This window comes from Ictalurus punctatus, chromosome 1 (assembly GCF_001660625.3).
Source record: "Ictalurus punctatus breed USDA103 chromosome 1, Coco_2.0, whole genome shotgun sequence".
Classification (NCBI taxonomy): Eukaryota; Metazoa; Chordata; class Actinopteri; order Siluriformes; family Ictaluridae; genus Ictalurus; species Ictalurus punctatus.
The window spans coordinates 367,590-387,420 of record NC_030416.2 but is presented as its reverse complement, the minus strand read 5'-3'; the positions used below and the strand labels follow the sequence as shown (position 1 = coordinate 387,420).

At 39.2% G+C, this 19,831-nt stretch overlaps 1 protein-coding gene across 4 annotated transcripts in view; it reads right to left on the bottom strand.

The window, feature by feature from the left end:
• Positions 1-200: 200 nt before the first annotated feature.
• LOC124626033 (NACHT, LRR and PYD domains-containing protein 12) overlaps positions 201-19,831 on the bottom strand; it is a 36,635-nt gene continuing 17,004 nt past the window's right edge. The window contains exons 8-15 of one of the 4 annotated variants that reach the window (XM_053685415.1): positions 18,608-18,784; positions 18,008-18,181; positions 17,664-17,840; positions 15,081-15,254; positions 14,785-14,961; positions 1,328-1,501; positions 1,031-1,207; positions 201-677 (exon numbers count right to left, since the gene is read on the bottom strand). In XM_053685415.1, coding sequence (XP_053541390.1) covers positions 665-677; positions 1,031-1,207; positions 1,328-1,501; positions 14,785-14,961; positions 15,081-15,254; positions 17,664-17,840; positions 18,008-18,181; positions 18,608-18,784 — 1,243 coding nt within the window. In that variant the 3' untranslated portion in view covers positions 201-664. Of the gene's footprint in view, positions 678-1,030; positions 1,208-1,327; positions 1,502-14,089; positions 14,443-14,784; positions 14,962-15,080; positions 15,255-16,455; positions 17,254-17,663; positions 17,841-18,007; positions 18,182-18,607; positions 18,785-19,831 lie in introns of those variants that run through there. The other 3 variants (XM_053685460.1, XM_053685461.1, XM_053685462.1) reach the window with 3 other exon arrangements.

The following is a 19,831-nucleotide window of genomic DNA, read 5'->3' as shown; positions in this document are numbered from 1 at the left end:
CTTAGTTTATCCTCCAGACTTGGGCTTGCTCTGCACTCGGGTCCATCCGTGTCTCTGGAGGAGGATCGCTGGGATGAGATCTCACCTCCAATCCCTGGAGATTAGGGTTCAAACCCTGCATGGAGTGACCTCCTTGTTCCATTCTACCCCACACAGATCTAACCAAACACACTGGATCATTACATAAACACACACCAACGTTGTTAACCATGAAACTGTATTTTTTACAATAGTTCCTTTATTTTATTTCAGTTAGAAATTTCTGAAACACAGAAAATACAGAGAGTATAGAGTTTCAGGTCTGTGTAAGAACAAGATACAGAGAAGATAAATATCAACATGTGTATGAAATTGTATGGAACGACTTTACAGTAAATGTACAAGAAGGTTTTCGATTCTGTTTTTAAAATGATGTAAAGATCTTCAGTATGCAGATTGTCTACATGATTATTATTTACAATGCATTTTCTTTTCTGTGTTATAATGTGAGATTACTTCTACTCATATACATGGCATGTTTTGACCTGAGAACCGGAGATTTATTATTATTATTATTATTATTATTATTATTATTCCAGCCTGAAGTGAGGTGGAGCTGAGTGGATAAAGGATGTGATCAGTTACGGTTCTTGCTGTGGAACTTCTGCATCTGAATGTGAATGATTCATCCCTTAATGCTGTAAGACAGAGAACAGGACAGAATGACAACGTTAAACACCATCCATCATCAGAGTCCTTACACACACACACACACACACACACACACACACACACACACACTATACACACTCTCTAAATATTTAATAGAATAATGAACAGTGTTTTGAGGACCAAAAGGATCAAATATCCTCAAAATGTCAGGGTCGAATCTCTTCATTTAAAATTTAAAATCATTTTATTAAAATTAATGCATTAATTAAAGGGCCAACTATTACATTTGGTAACTGAAGGTACGATTAGGGTTAGGGTCTCAGGTGTGTGTGTGGGTGTGTTTCTGTGTGTGTGTGTGTGTGTAGAGACAGTAACTCACTGTAGTTTCTCCAGTTTACAGTGTGGATCCTTCAGTAGATCAGAGAGCAGCTTCACTCCTGATTCTCCTGGATTATTGTAGTTCAGATTCAGTTCTCTCAGGTGTGATGAGGTGTTTGACCTCAGAGCTGAAGCCACAGCAACACAACCTTCATCTGTAATACCGCATTTACACAACCTGCAGAGAGAAAACATCTCACTTACATACACAACATACACAATCTGTATATACAGTACACTTACTGTGTGTGTGTGTGTGTGTGTGTGTGTGCGTGTGTGTGTGTGTGTGTGTGTGTACCTCAGTATCTCCAGTGTACAATGTGGGTTCTCCAGTCCAGCAGAGAGCAGCTTCACTCCTGAATCCTGCAGGTTATTCTCACTCAGGTTCAGTTCTCTCAGTCTGGAGGAGTTTGAGGTGAGAACTGAGGACAGAGCTCTACAGCTTTCCTCTGTCAGATTACACTCACACAGCCTGGAAGAGAAATGATGAAATATGTGAATATCTGATTGATAAATGAGTTTAATTTCCATCAGTTGAACACAAGGTTCTGATGTCAGAATAAAATATAAATAAAGAGACTGTGTATTTGTACCTGGACAGATCCACGTGTCTCAGCTCATATCAGACGATGTATTTAACAACAAGAAAGGGAAAGAGATGGATAGAGGTGGAGACACAAGATATTAAACAGCTTTAATAACAATTCTCAAGTATATTTATTATTTATTCATGATTAAGGATTAATCTACACAGTAAATATTATTCTCCTGTACACATTTGGGTTTCTCAGTACCTCAGTGTCTCCAGTGTACAGTGTGGGTTCTCCAGTCCAGCAGAGAGCAGCTTCACTCCTGAATCCTGCAGGTTATTGTCACTCAGGTTCAGTTCTCTCAGTCTGGAGGAGTTTGAGCTGAGAACTGAAGATTACAATAATACAACCTGGAAGAGAAATGATGACATATCAGAACTGTGATCCCAAACACACACAAACACAGCCACATTCCAGGTAAAGTTTACATGCGTGGCAGCTCTGCTACCATTGGTGTGTGTGTGTGTAATTGGTGAATGAGACACAGTGTAAAGCGCTTTGGATAAAAGCGCTATATAAGTGCACCATTTACCATTTATATAACGAACGTAACCATGGGTTAAACACGGGACAGCTGAAAACAGTGACGGCACACATTTGGGAAACAGAAAATGTCAAAACAGGGCAGAGACAGAACATAACCATAACAAAAGCACATTTTCAACATAAACAAATTCAGTGTCATTGAAGACCGAAAAGCGTGCGTTCGCTAAGGGATCGTGCACGAGCTTGCGCTTCAGTTTTCCGAGCACGCTGCAATACTGCAGCACTGGCTCAAGGGGAAATCGTGACAACAATGATTGGATGATTTAAATGTCTGTGGGAAAACATGGTGTCTGCAGCTTTAAGAGACAAAAATTAATTGTGCTGTATCTCGTAATATGTTTCCTTTGACCTCAACTCATAACTATTTTTAGTTTTTTGAGGTTTTTGTCTGTAATGAAATAACATGTACACGACACGTCACATATGTTATGAAGGTTTGTTCCTTCCTCAGAGCCACAGGTGAGACTATCATCAATCAGTGACAGTTCCGGGGAACAACAGGATGATGGAGTATTACACTCGATCTCACAAGTCTAATGTGCACTGATCTATGGGCTCTAGATCTTGTGTTGAAGTCAGTACAGGTGGTGTGTTCATGTCAGAAGGCTGGTTTAGTAACGTTACTGTAAAACGTGAACAATTTTCTGTAACAGTACCAGAAGTTTGTTTAAAGATGATTAGGGTAATTGTTAACCAGCATTAATCCAAACAGTGCAGTTCAGTGTTACATTAAAATAATAAACCATGCAGTGATACATTTATAAATAAAAATACTCACTCAGCTTTTCTGGAGGCTTTGACCACTGGCAGCAGCTTCAGAAGACATTCCTCTGATGGGTGATATTTCCACAAATTAAACTCATCCAGCTCCTGATCTGAGTTCAGCAACACAAACACCAGAGCTGACCACTGAGAAGGAAAGAGTCTGGTTCCCCTGAGACGTCTGTAATCTCCTCTGTTCAGGTAAGTTTGTATTCCCTGCACTAGAGAATGATCATTCAGTTCATTCAGACAGTGGAACAGATTGATGGATTTCTCTGGAGATGGATTCTCCCTGATCTTCTCCTTGATGTACTTGACTGTTTCCTGTTTGCTGTGAGAGCTGCTTCCTGTCTGAGGCATTAAGCCTCGTAAGAGAGTCTGATTGGACTCCAGTGAGAGACCCAGAAGGAAGTGGAGGAACAGGTCCAGGTGTCCATTTCCACTCTGTAAGGCCTTGTCCACTGCACTCCTGAGGAGATCAGACATATCTGACTTGGTGAGAAGATCAGACAGATCAGTGGTTTGTTGTTCTGTTACATTTCTGCTGATGAAGGAGAGAAATGTGTATAAAGCAGCCAGAAACTCCTGAACACTCAGATGTACAAAGCTGAACACCTTCCCCAGGTGAAGCCCAAACTCCTCTCTGAAGATTTGGGTACACACTCCTGAGTACACTGACGCTTCTCTCACATCAATGCCACACTCTCTCAGGTCTTCCTCATAGAAGATCAGGTTTCTTTTCTCCAGCTGTTGGAAAGCCAGTTTTCCCAGTGCCAGGATACTCTCTCTGGTCTGCTGAGGATCAGGGTCACATTTCTGATGGTACTTTTGGTCCTTGTGTTTGATCTGAAAGATCAGGAAGTGTGTCAACATTTGAGTCAGAGTCTTGGGGATCTGTCCACTCTCTGCTCCCCCCAACATTCTCTCTAGAACAGTGGCTGAGATCCAGCAGAAGACTGGGATGTGGCACAGGATGTGGAGGCTTCTTGAAGACTTCATGTGTGAGATGATTTTATTGGCCAGGCTCTGATCACTGATCCTCTTCCTGAAGTACTCCTCTTTCTGAGGATCACTGAACCCTCGTACCTCTGTTACCTGGTCTACACACTCAGGAGGGATCTGATTGGCTGCTCCTGGTCGAGAGGTGATCCAGAGGAGAGCAGAGGGAAGCAGATTCCCCTTGATGAGGTTCGTCAGCAGCACATCCACTGAGGCTGACTCTGTCACATCACACAATCTCTCATTCTTCTGGAAATTTAGAGGAAGTCGACACTCATCCAGACCATCAAAGATCAACAGCAGTTTGTAGGAGTCTATTAATTCTAGTTTTCTCATTTCAGGGAAAAAGTGATGAAGAAGATCCATCAGACTGAGATGTTTCTGCTTCATCAGATTCAGCTCTCTAAAGGGAAGTGGAAACATGAAGAAGACATCCTGATTTGCTTTTCCTTCAGTCCAGTCCAGAATGAACTTCTGCACAGAGACTGTTTTTCCAATTCCAGCAACTCCTTCAGTCAGAACACTTCTGATGGACTCGTCTTTAAAGAGATCATTACATTTGATGGGTTTCTCCTGTGCTGCTGGTCTCCTGGACGCTGTCTCAATCTGTCTCACCTCATGTTCATTATTGACATCTCCACTCCACCCCTCTGTGATGTAGAGCTCTGTGTAGATCTCATTCAGAAGTGCTGAGCTTCCATGCTGTGAGATTCCTTCATTAATTCTTTTAAACTTCTCTCTCAGGCTGGATTTCAGATTTGTCTGATACACAGAGGCCCCAGACTCTAATAAACAAAGTCATAACATGTTTTAATGCAAAATCACTTTAAATAAATAAATTAAATATGGATGTACATTCCTGATTAATGTATTAAATTTAGAAGTAAAAACATATACAGTGCAAACTAAAACTAATTTCAGATTATTAATATTATTGACTAATTCATCTTGATAAATTGAATATGATGTGTTTAAGTATGAACAGAATTTCAGTTGATAAAATAAAGTCATGACTCAGAGCTCTTACTGTTGTGCAGTGTGTTAGCGAGATCTGTGTGGTTCATGTTCTTCAGGACGTGCAGTGTGATCTTCAGCGCTCCGTCTCTGACACTGTGCAGATCCTCCTCATCCTGCACCTCCCTCTCAGTGCATGCTGGGTAATCTGGACTCAGGAGCTTCCTAAACCTCTTCAGCTCTTTCTTCATCAGAGTGATGACTTTGTGTTCCAGCTCCTGGTTAGAAACACACAGGAACACATCTAAATATTATAATGTTACACACTGAGAGATGCTTTTATTTTATAAAAAAAAGAAAAGTCTCTTTCTATTCCCACAGTTACAGCTGAAATTCAGTCTGATTACCCATAATGCTGCTGTACATGGATAAAACCGTATACACACACCTTGAAGATGGAGTCCAGCTGATTTCCGCTGAGGTTTGATTTCTTCTGTTGTGGTCTGTGAAGAAATAAAACACATGATGTAATATAGACTATATGTATTCATAGCTGCACAACACACACTAATAAATACAGAGACAGATATTTAACACTATCCTCTTAACACAATACACTGATTTCAGGATTTCTCACTGACACTAACATGTTTATAAATAAAATAGTGATCTAGACATTAATGTCCCAGGTGTAAATGTTGTTGTGTAGCACCACGGACCCTCCAGCTCAGGGACTGCAGGCTGAACTGAACTCTTAAAGCAGTTTTCCTCACTGCCAGTCCGAGAGCTGCAGCACTGCACAGTTTAGTGTTTTACTGCTTCAACAAGTGATGAAGATCATGAAGGGCTTCAGAATGAGACCAGTGAGTTTGATCAGGTGGAACACTGCTGTAAAACACCTCACTGTACTGACCTTAGATCAGGAGAACTGGCTCCGTCTCTGAAATGAATTGGCTCTCCCATTGACCCGTCACTCTTCATGGACACACAGCTGGGTTCTGGTGAGTCTGATCTCTTTCCCTCCATCATTCTACAACACAGATATTATTACAGACAGAAATGAAGGGAATTGTACATGTTAATATAATATGGATTGTATACAGATGATTGTATATAAACTCTGAATTAACACAGAACCTCTTAAACAATCTTCATCTTAGTCTAATAAGCAGCAATTTAAATAATACAGACAAAATAAAAGACAAGTCCTAGCATTCTAACCGACCATATGTCTAAAATGTTTAAAAGGCACAGACATTAATAAAATCAGGTTAACACGTACAGTGCTGTGAAAATTATTTGCCCCATCCTGATTTCTTGTTCCTGTTTTTGTATATATCTCATGCTAAATTGTTTCCAAAATTAAAACTAAATCTAACATAAAACAAAAGCAACCTGAGTAAACACAAAACACAGAATTTTTTAAATGATCATGTTATTTATTGAAGCAAAAAAGTTATCCAATACCAACTGGTCCTGTGTGAAAATGTATTTGGATTAAGCAGCAAGAAAACAGTTCAAAGTGTATTAGTAAGTCTTAGTTCTAGTAAAGTGAAAGTCTGATCTCCAGGTATCAGAAGTGCTTGGTTTCAGTTGTTGCTGCTAAAGGTGGCACAACCAGATTTTATGTTTAAGGGGGTAATTAGTTTTTCACATGGGAGATTGGTGTTGGATAACATTTCTTGTGTCAATAAAAAATTTTTAAAAATTAATAAAAACTGTATAGTGTGTTTACTCAGGTTGCTTTTGTTTTATATTGTATTTCATTTGAAGATCAAAAACTATTTAGTATGAGATATACACAAGAGCAGAATAAATCAGGATGGGGGCAAATATTTTTTCACAGCACTGTACAAACAAACAAACTTGTACTGTGTACAAATATATTTACAGGGTTATTTTGCGACTTAACTGCTGCTTCTGAGTCAGTAATTGGTGGTTATCCAATCATTTCATATATAAACACACAAACATTTTCATTCAGTAGCTCCAGGACAACTAACTAACTCCGGGGCCCCGCCCCCACATCAGTCTTGTTCTTCTTACTTACCATGCAAGAATGAACTCAATTAATTATCTTTGAGGGAAAAACAGATTGAATAAAATAAATAGTTTCTGTTAGCTCTTCCTTTTCCTTTTTGAAGTGTATGTCTCAGTGTAAATGTCCCTTCTGGTTTTTATTGGTGAGAAAAGAACTAAATCTCCTCACTGTACTGACCTCGGATCAGGAGAACTGTCTCTGTCTCTGAAGTTAGCTGGTTGAGGCATTGACTGGTCACTCTTCATGGACACACAGCTGGGTTCTGGTGAGTCTGATCTCTTTCCCTCCATCATTCTACAACACAGATATTATTACAGACAGAAATGAAAGTAAAAAAAAATACGTCATGCGAATAAAATATACGTGTACTGTGTACAAACACATTTTCAGGGTTCTTTTACAAGCAAATTTTTGGAACTTCCCAAGCATGAGCTAACGACTTTCTAGACCTGTCACGATCACAGATTTCATTGAACGAAATGTTATCCCAGAAATAATTGTGATAAACTATATTATTGTCATTTTAAAACCATTTTAAAACCTCTGATATAATGCATAGTTTTTGTCTTCTGACAAAAATATTCTTTTAATTTAGTCACTATTTCATCATGTCATATTTATTCATTGTAGTCAAAGTGAGTGTTTATTTATTAATTAATTTATTTTATTTTTTAGGTTAAATCCTAAACTAAGCTACACTAAGCTAAGCGAATTGGCTCTGCTCCTGGCAGTGAGCAGGTGTGGACGGGGATGGCGTGTGCGCTACTATCTTCACTTCCACTAGGGGTCGCTGCACCAAGTCGCTCCGGAGTTCCATAAAGATACACTTTTCTCAACAAATCCCAGTACACTGATAGTAAAGAGTAGGGGTATAACCCCGGGGATCTGTACAACTCTAACAATTACTTTAGGGACGTGAAAAAAAGTATTTGCTGAAGACGAAACATTAGATTAATGAGAAGAAAGAAACGGAAGGTGCGGTAACCCTGGGCTCGATACGGAGCGAATAAGGACAGATAAGGACATGATCTAATGTTCAGAGGAAATAATAATTACTTACCGATTCCGAGGAGAGTTTAAATCACACACATGAAGCGACTCGGAATAATGTGAAGACCGAAGATCAGTAAAACACGCAGATATCTGAGATCACGTCGTACAGAATACAGTCACTGCTGTTTGTAGTGAATGTGCAACTGTGCTGTATGCTGTATTCCTGTGAATAGGTTGGTGACGCAGGTGTGTTTCTACCTGTCAGAAAATACAGATCTCTTCTTTTTGGAATCTGAATGTGTGTATTGCAGCTCTACAGGTTTAACAGGTTCTTTTTTAATGTGTACAACTCAAAAAAGTTAAATACGTAGAAGACTGACACCACCATCATCTGGATCAGGTTGACTAGTGAATTTTCCTCAGCAGTGTGTTTGTCCATCAAACCTTTTATAAGTGCGTGAGATGGGAAGGTGAAGAGTAACCTACAGGGTCTTCAAGTATGAGTTCATGCAGATTCTCTTGTTTCAGAACCTGACTTTTGAACATTTACACACACACACACACACACACACACACACACACACACACACACACACACACACACACACATTTGATATCTGATGTCTTACAGCTCTATTACCTTGGCATTGTGTAATAATAACATACAGACCTGTCTCTCTGCCTACATGTCACTCTATCCACACCGTTAGATAAATAAGATTATAAAAATTTTAATAAAATGACCGTTTAGATGGTCATACAAGGATCAAATAGATCATCGTGATTTGTGAATTGGTTCAAAGTTCGGTTTTTTCCTTTAAACTTTGTTTGAACTCTTGAGTCGACCACTTATCAGAAAATCAGTGTTACAGGCGTTTATCATTCAACACACTGCTATAATAAAGTAAACACTCTATTTTCAGACAAAACTGGATATGTGAAAACTTTCACCGATTGGTTTAACTCTTTCTGATGGATTCATACAGATTGGCATTGTCAAATATTCATCTTCTAAGCCATAAAAGGAAATAAAGCCTTTGTTGTTTAAATAAGTTGGTTTTCTTCTTCTTCTTAATAATAATAATAATAATAATAATAATAATAATAATAATACACTTCATGATCTACGAAATAGATCAGCACGTCATGTTGTTTAATGCTGTTAAAACCTTGTGTCTGAAGTATATTACAGTATATACATCAAGTCTATATGTATAAACTTGTATATTTAAATATGCTATGTATATTTTTAGCTTTTATTTGCACTTCAAACTTTTTTATTTTACCATTATTCTTCATCTAGTGTAACTTCAGTGTGTATACAGTCCCCTCTGAAAGTATTGGAACAGCAAGGTCAATTCTATTTTTTTTCTAATTTACTTTAAGACTCTGTTCCTATACTTTTGCTCACCTAAAAATTGGATGGTGTTCCACCAAAAATGTGAAAAGGTGCCGTGTTCTAAGTTGTTTAACACGTCTAGATGTAAATATCAGGAAATGAAAGCTGAAATTCTGATCTGATCTGAAACCCAAATGTCTTCAGTGTTTAGCAAAAACTCAGAAGAATTATTCTTTCTGTTCCAGAACTTTCAGTGTGTTTTATTAAAGCTTTAGATTTAGTTACTCACTGTGTTTTTACTCCTGAAAACTTTTACTGTCCCCTTCAACATAAAACTCTTATGCGGCATGTTCGTTTCACTTACAGTACACCGTCTGACTGGTTTGGCAGGTAGTGGTGCGTGCACACACACACACACACACACACACACACACACACACACACACAAAAGTTTGTATTGTGTGTGTGTGTGTGTGTGTGTGTGTGTGTGTGTGTGTGTGTGTGTGTGTGTGTGTAGGTATGCATGTACATAAACTCAGCAAAAACAGAAAGGGGGGGTATCCGAGACCTGCAAATATTTTAACTCTCCTGCTAGTAAACTATCTGCTTTATCTCCCGATTCAAAGTATTTTGTCTAACCTGTTTAAGAAGGTTTGAATCACATTCCCTCTGTCACATTTTACATGGAACACATCTCCATCCTGTCTCACCTGACATACTACAACTATGAGGAAGAAACTTTTCTGTAAATATAACACACAAAACAATGAATGTCTCGGTTATATCATTTTAAATAACGAGATAAACTAGACAGCGTGTTAATGCTAAGAGCTCTACTCTACTGGGCTTTCATTCTGTTGTCTCTGCTTGACTTAAATGTGTACAGTGTTATTGAAATTAAATAATTCAGCATATTTTGGTTAATGCAGTTTTGTTCAGTTTCTTACATAAAATGGGAGCATATAGAACTGTGACTGAAGTATTTGTTTTACTGTACAGTTGATGGACACTAAGAACTACTTTAATAAGGTGTTTTATCACACATAAACCTGGCTGGAACTCCAACCCAAACTTCACCCATTACACTATGTTGGACCAACCACTGGTGGTTCACTTGACATCCACTGACATTGTAAAATTTCCCTAACAAAACTGATATTTAATGTAAATGTTTTTCATTCGTATTTGCAGGTTCTGCTGAGCCCAGGGAATTAGTGAACCTAAGCTCATGTTTCTTATAATATCTCTTCTATTTATAACTAAGCAGATCCCCGTTTTGTTGTAGAGTTTAACACCAGATTAATGACAAAACGACTTCTTAGTGCTTATTTTCAATAACATTTTAAAACTCAGCTTCAGAAAACATTCAGAAATTAAGCAAGATCGTAATAAATCATTTTTTTCCTGTCTGCTAAACAAAAATAAGAATTTTGTTCTAAACTATATGCATATTTTGTACAATGAGTGTAATGATTTTTGACTAAATCCATCAGTCGCTCCGCTTTCATGCTCCGCCGAGGACGTCGCTCAGCCTGTCTGCCCGGCTGTGGTCGTTACTCTGCCTCCCTGTTCAGCCAGGGTCGTCGCTCCGCTTCCCTGCGCCGCCAAGAACACCGTGCGGTTTCCTGGCTCTGCTTGGGACATTCAGCCCTGGGGGCCGGAGCCGCCAATGAAACGGGATGTCTCATGGCACTCCGGAAGGGGTGCCTTTGGGGGGGTCCTGTCATGATTTCCCCTTGAAGCAGCGTGCTCTAAGCGCGAATGCTTTTCTAAGCGTGAATTGCTTTTCCATTGTTGACAGTAGTGACATCTGGACACGTGTGTTTTGTTTATGTTTCAGTCATGTCTCCTCCCTGTTCTGTCATTGGCTGGGATTTCACGTGTGTCTGTATTGCCCTCAGCTGCTAGCAGTTTAGACGCTGATCATGTCCGCATATATACCGCGCGACTCCCAGCACACAAGGGGGAAGATTATCGTAGATTAGGTTAGGTCGTATAGTGGCCATAGTCACGGTCCATGTTTAGAGTTAGTTCACGCTGGATTATCCGCTCCCAGTTCCTCGTCATAGTTCATGTTTCTCGTTTAGTTTATCGACCCTGTTTTCCGTGACACGACCTTGATTCATGTTTAACCCTGTATATGCCTGTTTGCCGATCGCCTGACCTTCGCCTGTTTTGGATTACGTTTTTGGATCACGTTTAGGATTTGTCCGCCTGTCTCTCTTTTAAAATAAACACTTAAAATAAAATAAACAATTTCATACTGCACTTGCATCCGTCCTATCTCCGCTCCATCACGATACGTGACAATCGCAATATACCTGTGTAGCTCTGGAAAAATGTAAGAGGCCTCTGCAAAATGATCAGTTTTCCTTGTTTTATTCTATAAACTACTGATAATATTGTTATTTAGAATCTGGGAAAATGATGTAATTTAGTGCATTTATTTACAGAAAATGACAATAACAAAAAAATTAAATATGCCCTGTTTTCAGACTTATTATGCAAAGAAAACAAGTTCATATTCATTTTTAAACAGCACAATTCTGTTCTAATTTAGGAAGGGTTCAAAAATAAATATTTGGTGGAATAAGCCTTATTTCCAATCACAACTTTCATGCGTTTTGGCATGCTCTCCACTAGTAATTCTACATTGCAGTTGGGGGACTTTATGCCACTCCTGCCACAAAAATTCTGGCAGCTCAGCTTTGTTTGATGACTTATGACCATCCATCCATCTCTTGATTATTTTCCAGAGGTTTTCAGTGGGTTGATCTGGTGGGTCTTCATCCATATCATGATTGACTTGGCTGTGTGGCATAGAGCATGTCCTGTGGGGAAAATAACAATTCTCAGAGTTTGGGAATATTTTCCTCCAGGATAACCTTGTGCCTGGCTTGATTCATGCATCCTATGTGGATGGAGGACCACCAGATCAAGACCCTGTCATGGTCAATATCCAGACCTGAAACCCTGAAAAACTCTGGAATGTGATCAAGAGAGAAATGGGTTCTCACAAGGCAACAAAGATGAGCTGCTTGAATTTTTGCACCAGGAGTGGCATAATGTCACCAAACAGCAATGCAAAAGACTGACGGAGAGCATGCCAAGCATGAAAGCTGTGATTGGAAATCAGCGTTATTCCACCAAATACTGATTTCTGAACTCCTCCTAAGTTAAAACATTATTTTGTTGTGTTAAAAATGAATATGGACTTGTTTTCTTCGCATTATTTGAGGTCTGAATAGACGGCATATTTATAATTTCTTCCAGATTCTAAATAACAACATTGTCAGTAGTTTATAGAATAAAACAAAAATGTTAATTTTACTCAAACATACCTATAAATAGTAAATCTGCAAATCTGGTTTATTGTCAAACTTTACAGACTTTCAGCTGTAACAATGAACAAATCAAACAACACCATCTGAAATAGTTCAACACAATGAATACTTCACGTGGATTCCCCAATTTCAACTGAAAATGCAACTTATAATGCTTTTTCCATTTTCAAAAAAAAAAATTTCTCCATTTTTCCATTTCTGAGTGAACCATCATATCCAGAGGACAATTCACACGTGTGTAACCATGCTGAAAACAACTGTGACAGCAAATTCAAAGAAATGATAGAATTAATCTGAACAAAATCTCACAAAAGTGAAAACCGAAACCAACAAAGTGACATTGTGTTAAAAATGACTGTGTAGACATCTAACATGTTCATTATGACCACTGTGATTGTGTGTAATTAGATATAAGTGAGTTTTTCTCCCTAATGCAGACTGGACCGTAATGACACCCAGCTCAGGTACTGAGAAGTGGCCTCATACAGTCTCACTGGAAATTCTGATGAAAACTAACAGCAATAGTTTTTTTTAATTGTTTTCACGTGTGTGTGTGTGTGTGTGTGTGTGTGTGTGTGTGTGTGTGTGTGTGTGAGTGATTATATGCCTGAGGATGTGTTATTTATAAGTATGATTGATGAACACAACACAACAAGGTGTGCTGTTACAGAAGATTAATCAGTACATTCTGTCAGATCAGATTAGAGAATTCGACACTGCTGTGCTATAGATGTAAATAACCTGCTCCAGCAAGAGGTAATATAACATTTACTTCTATTTTTAATCAATTTGTGAGGTAAAATTTTTATATACGTATATCACACATGAGTCATAATGTTGAATAAGTAAATATGATCATGGGGCACAAAAAGTAGGGGGGGAATCTGACCTGGATTTTAGTGAGGTGGTTAGAAATGTGAGAGACAGACAGGTGTATGACAGACAGATGTCTTACATACTGCTCAATAATTTAAGAATTATTCCGTGTAGACTTTTACTTTAAGATGTAAATTCACTCATACGCATTAATCATTAATAGAATTTCTCCTGTAGGGGGCAGCCGGCTCGGCCTTGGACCATCACTAGAGGGAGCCAGAGAGCACAGTGTTAATTATAATCAGCTCCACCTGTACCTGGGTCTGTTTAAGGAGAGCTCTGCACTCACTCACTGTTCAGTGTGGACTCAGAATGTCTACGTGGTGGTGTTCAGTTCTCAGCTGCTGATCTCTGTAAATATTCTCCTGCTAATTCTCTGGCCTCTCCAGTCTACTCTCGAGTCTAGGCCTGAACTCTTAGCTTATCCTCCAGGCTTTGGCTTGCTCTGCACTCGGGTCCATCCGTGTCTCTGGAGGAGGATCACTGGGATGCGATCTCACCTCCAATCCCTGGAGATTAGGGTTCAAACCCTGCATGGAGTGACCTCCTTGTTCCATTCTACCACACACAGATCTAACCAAACACACTGGATCATTACATAACAAACACACACCAATGTTGTTAACCATGAAACTGTATTTTTACAAAACTGTATAAAATTGTATGGAACGACTTTACAGTAAATGTACAAGAAGGTTTTCGATTCTGTTTTTAAAATGATGTAAAGATCTTCAGTATGCAGATTGTCTACATGATTATTATTTACAATGCATTTTCTTTTCTGTGTTATAATGTGAGATTACTTCTACTCATATACATGGCATGTTGTGACCTGAGAACCGGAGATTTATTATTATTATTATTATTCCAGCCTGAGAGAGGTGGAGCTGAGTGGATAAAGGATGTGATCAGTTACGGTTCTTGCTGTGGAACTTCTGCATCTGAATGTGAATGATTCTGCTATTAATGCTGTAAGACAGAGAACAGGACAGAATGACAACGTTAAACAACATCCGTCATCAGAGCCTTTACATACACACACATACACGTATATACACACTATACACACACTATACACACATACACAAACATCACAAAACAATGTTAAATATTTAATAGAATAATGAACAGTGTTTTGAGGACCAGAAGAATTAAATATTCTCAGAATCTCAGGGTCGAATATCTTTATTTAAAATCATTTTTATTTAAATATATAAAAGAGCTCAATATTGGCTTTTGGTAACTGAAGGTAAGATTAGGATTAGGGTCTGAGGTGTGTCTGTCTGTGTGTGTGTGTAGACAGTAACTCACTGTAGTTTCTCCAGTTTACAGTGTGGATCCTTCAGTAGATCAGAGAGCAGCTTCACTCCTGATTCTCCTGGATTATTGTAGTACAGATTCAGTTCTCTCAGGTGTGATGAGGTGTTTGACCTCAGAGCTGAAGCCACAGCAACACAACCTTCATCTGTAATACCGCAGTAAGACAACCTGCAGAGAGAAAACATCTCACTTACAGCGTAAATCACTCATCATTACTACACAACATACGTAGTCTTTATATACAATACACTGTGTGTGTGTGTGTGTGTGTGTGTGTGTGTGTGTACCTCAGTATCTCCAGTGTACAGTGTGGGTTCTCCAGTCCAGCAGAGAGCAGCTTCACTCCTGAATCCTGCAGGTTATTCTCACTCAGGTTCAGTTCTCTCAGTCTGGAGGAGTTTGAGGTGAGAACTGAGGACAGAGCTCTACAGCTTTCCTCTGTCAGATTACACTCACACAGCCTGGAAGAGAAATGATGAAATATATGAATATCTGACTGATAAATGAGGTGAGTTTCCATCAGTTGGGGGATCAATGTCCACTACAGATGATTGGGTGAGTGGAATAAACATGTTTGTATTGTGTGTAAATGTAAATGGGTTAAATGTAAATTGTTGGGAAAATAAAATCAGTAATTGAAGTTATACATGTACAGTACTGTGCAAAAGTTTAGGCACCCTGTTTTTTAGTACACACTTAGTTATAATTTTTTTTATTTTATGAGTTGTACATTATCGAGTCAGTACAAAAACATTTTACATTTCTGAACATTAGTTTTCCAGCCCAAAATGGAATGTTACAGAAAAATGTTTGTATGTCAGTAAAGAAAGTAGAATATTATGTAAGAGACCAATTTTCAAACAAAAACATAAAGAAGGCTGCTGGGTTTTTCAGTTCAGAATATAAAGAAATACAGAATGTTCAAGTCATTCAAGTGTTTTCAATCAACTGATTTCCATTACATGAGAGTAGATGTTAACTTCATGCTGAATTTAGGACGGCTAACTTGGCTCTTGCCAAGATAAGCACCAACTAAGACATAGCTTCACAGTAAACTAATGTGATCCATATGTGTCTCCATCCATTCTTTCCATATAATGATATCCTCCTGTCTGGTGTTGATGGCTGAAGTGTAATGCTGGCTCCAGGGATCAGCTTATTTTCCTCCCTAGCACATCAGCACACACAACGGCTGCAATGCTGGCTCCGGGGATCAACCATAGTCTCCCCAGCGCATCAGCATGACAACCGTCTGGATTGAGCTAAGTAGGGTACATCTCTGGGGTCTTCAAGTGGGCACCTTCCATCCTCGGTGTTTCGTTGACTAGCTCACGACACCTCAAGAGGGCTTGACAGTGATTCTGGTGTCCCAGCATCACCCCCTCCGTCCCCCCTTGCTCTCCTGGGCAGAGGAATATTGTCTTTTATGTGTAATGTTTTGATGGAACAGGTGGCAACTTATTGGTCATGTTATGTTTGTCTTCCAGTGCTAAGGCCAAACATCGCAGCACCTGGTCATCGCGCCAAGTAAACTATCCTTGGCTAAGAGTCGCCATGCATCCTGTCAAAAAGTATTTGCCCCCATCCTGATATCTCATACCAAATAGTTTTAGACCTTCAAATGAAATACGACATATAACAAAGGCAACCTGAATAAACACACAATACAGTTTTCATTTCTTTATTTTTTTATTGAAGCATAAAAAATTATCCAACACCTTACAACAGCTTACGGACTGAAGACCAGACATTCTCCTTTAGGATTTTCTGGTAGAGAGCAGAATTCATGTTTCCCTCAATTACTGCAAGTTGCCCAGAACCTGAAGCAGCAGAGCATCCCCACACCATCACACTCCCCCCACCATGCTTCACCGTAGCTATGATGTTCTTTTTGTGGAATTCTGTGTTTGGTTTACTCCAGATGTAATGGGACTCCTGTCTTCCAAACAGTTCCACTTTCACCTCATCAGTCCACAGAACAGTCTCCCAAAAGGTTTGAGGATCATCAAGGTGTGTTTTGGTGACATTCAGATGAGTCTTAATGTTCTTCTGGGTTAGCAGTGGCTTTCACCTCACCTCTCTTCCATGGAGCCGTTTTCCCCCAGTGTCTTTCTGATAGTGGAGTCATGAACAGTGACCTTTATTGATGCAAGAGTGACCTGTAGATCCTTTGATGTTTTTCTTGGCATTTCTGTGAATTCCTGGATGAGTCATCGCTGTGCTCCTGGAGGAATTTTGGAAGGTCGGCCACTTCTGGGAAGGTTCACTACTGTGTTGAGTTTTTCCATTTGGAGATAACGGTTCTTACTGTGGCTCTTTGGAGTCCCAGAGCCTTTGAAATGGCTTTGTAACCCTTCCCAGACTGATGTATTTCAATCATCTTCTTCCTCATCATTTCTGGAATTTCTTTCAGCTTTTGCACAGTGTGTTACTGGGTAAGACCTTTTAACCAACTTCATGCTGTTGAGAAAGTTCTATTTAAGTGTTGTTGTGATTGAACAGGGTTTGCAGTAATCAGACCTGGTTGTGTCTAGTCCAGCTGAACCCCATTATCAATGCACTTTCATAGAGTTGGGGAATTAGTAACTACGGGGGCAAATACATTTTCACACAGGTCCAGTTGGTATTGGATAACAGTATTGCTTCAATAAATAACAGTCTCATTTAAATTATATTATTTTGTGTATAGTATTTTGTGTTTACTCGCACTGCCTCTGTTTTATGTTAGATTTAGTTTTAATTTCTGAAACTATTTAGTATGAGAGATACAGAAAAACTGAAGAAATCAAAAGAAATCCTTTTTTACAGCACTGTATAAAGTGATGATCTAGTGTGTGTGTGTGTGTGAGTGAGTGAAGACAGTAACTCACTGTAGTTTCTCCAGTGTACAGTGTGGATCCTTCAGTAGATCAGAGAGCAGCTTCACTCCTGATTCTCCTGGATTATTGTAGTTCAGATTCAGTTCTCTCAGGTGTGATGAGGTGTTTGACCTCAGAGCTGAAGCCAGAGCAACACAACCTTCACCTGTAATCCTACATTCACACAACCTGCAGAGAGAAAACATCTCACTTACAGTGTAAATCACTCAGCTTTACTACACAACATACACAAACTGTATATACAGTACACTGTGTGTGTTTGTGTGTGTGTGTGTGTGTGTGTGTGTGTGTGTGTGTGTGTGTGTGTGTGTGTGTGTGTGTGTGTGTATGTGTACTTCAGTATCTCCAGTGTACAGTGTGGGTTCTCCAGTCCAGCAGAGAGCAGCTTCACTCCTGAATCCTGCAGGTTATTCTTACTCAGGTCCAGTTCTCTCAGTCTGGAGGAGTTTGAGGTGAGAACCGAGGACAGAACTCTACAGCTTTCCTCTGTCAGATTACACCACCGCAGGCTGGAAGAGAAATGATGAAATATGTGAATATCTGATTGATAAATGAGGTGAGTTTCCTTCAGTTGGGAAATGAACTATTTCCCTGAACACAAGGTTCTGACGTCAGAATAAAATATAAATATAGAGACTGTGTATTTGTACTCGGACAGATCCACGTGTCTCCGCTCATATCAGATTATGTAGATAGAGGGGTAGATAGAGGTGGAGACAAGATCTAACATGAACATGATGAAGGTACATGAGTGTGTAGAGAAAATAAGATTGTACATTGGATATAATTTATCTGAGATAAAAGTCACATAAAGACAATCAATTCTGTGTTTAATTTCACTTAACATGAAAATACATAACATGTTGATCTGACCTCAGTGTCTGTGTGTGTGTGTGTGTGTGTGTGTGTGTGTGTGTGTGTGTGTGTGTGTGTACCTCAGTTTCTCTAGTGTACAGTGTGGGTTCTCCAGTCCAGCAGAGAGCAGCTTCACTCCTGAATCCTCCAGGAAATAATTGTGACTCAGGTTTAGTTCTCTCAGTCTGGAGGAGTTTGAGCTGAGAACTGAAGATAGACCTCTACAGCTTTCCTCTGCCAGATCCTTCCCACACAGACTGGAAGAGAAATGATGAAATATCAGAATACTGATCACAAACACACAAACCAGTTATTGTACGAGGACTTTTATTTTGAAACTGTGCTTGGTAGGACTGGAAAAGCCCAGAATCTTTTAGGATTCTAAAATAACTTCAACTTTGTCATTTCTCCTCAGTGTCTCTGACTGGTCCGGCAAACAAATGGAGCAAATGTTCTATTACTGGTTATGGGGAAATATAACCGTCTATCATTCCCCTCTAACATTGTCATGGGAGGTTGTTGTCTTGTGTGTGTCGAGTTTCATTCAGTCGCGTCACCACGGGTGCTTCTCAATACTTAATGGATGCTATGTGAGTTTTTTTTCGTTTTTTTTTTTTTCTACTATGCTTTTCCCTAAATAAATCTGATATAATTACAGTAAATGTTCTTTTGTTGGAATAATATTATTCAATTCGGAGTACTGAAGTCCACATTTACTTGGCACTGTTGGGGATCCTCGATCTGCAGTTAGAGCACCCCAGATTATTATAGCATGGACTCAATGGAGCACATTTGTCAGTTAAACATTGAACTCCACCATAGTATAATAAAAACAGGTTTCAAGTAATGCTGCTCATGCCAAACTCACCCTACCTATCTTATATAACTTTAAATTAGTTACATCAGACAAATTTTGCTGAAATTATAATCTACAAATGGCACAGATTTCAAACTATTGCCATTTTGTCCAGGACCAGTTGTCCCAGCAGATCTGTGAGGCTCTGAATCGTTAATCTTAATTGCCACGTCACCTGATCACGGCAGGTCTATAAATAGTCATGATGTTACACAAGCTTCAGATACCGGTCACGCCCATGGGCGCTTCTCACAGTGTGGAGCTCACACAACGTTGAGTTCCCTTTGAAAGGGATCTGTTTGGGATAAGGGATTCTTCTGATGTCTGGTTTGATGGACACTTCTTAATAGGGTAATTTTACTGCTATAGAACAACGTTTTGGGAAAAATACTATTGCATTATTTTATTATTACTACTTTATTAGAGAAAATATAGAATTAGAAGAAGC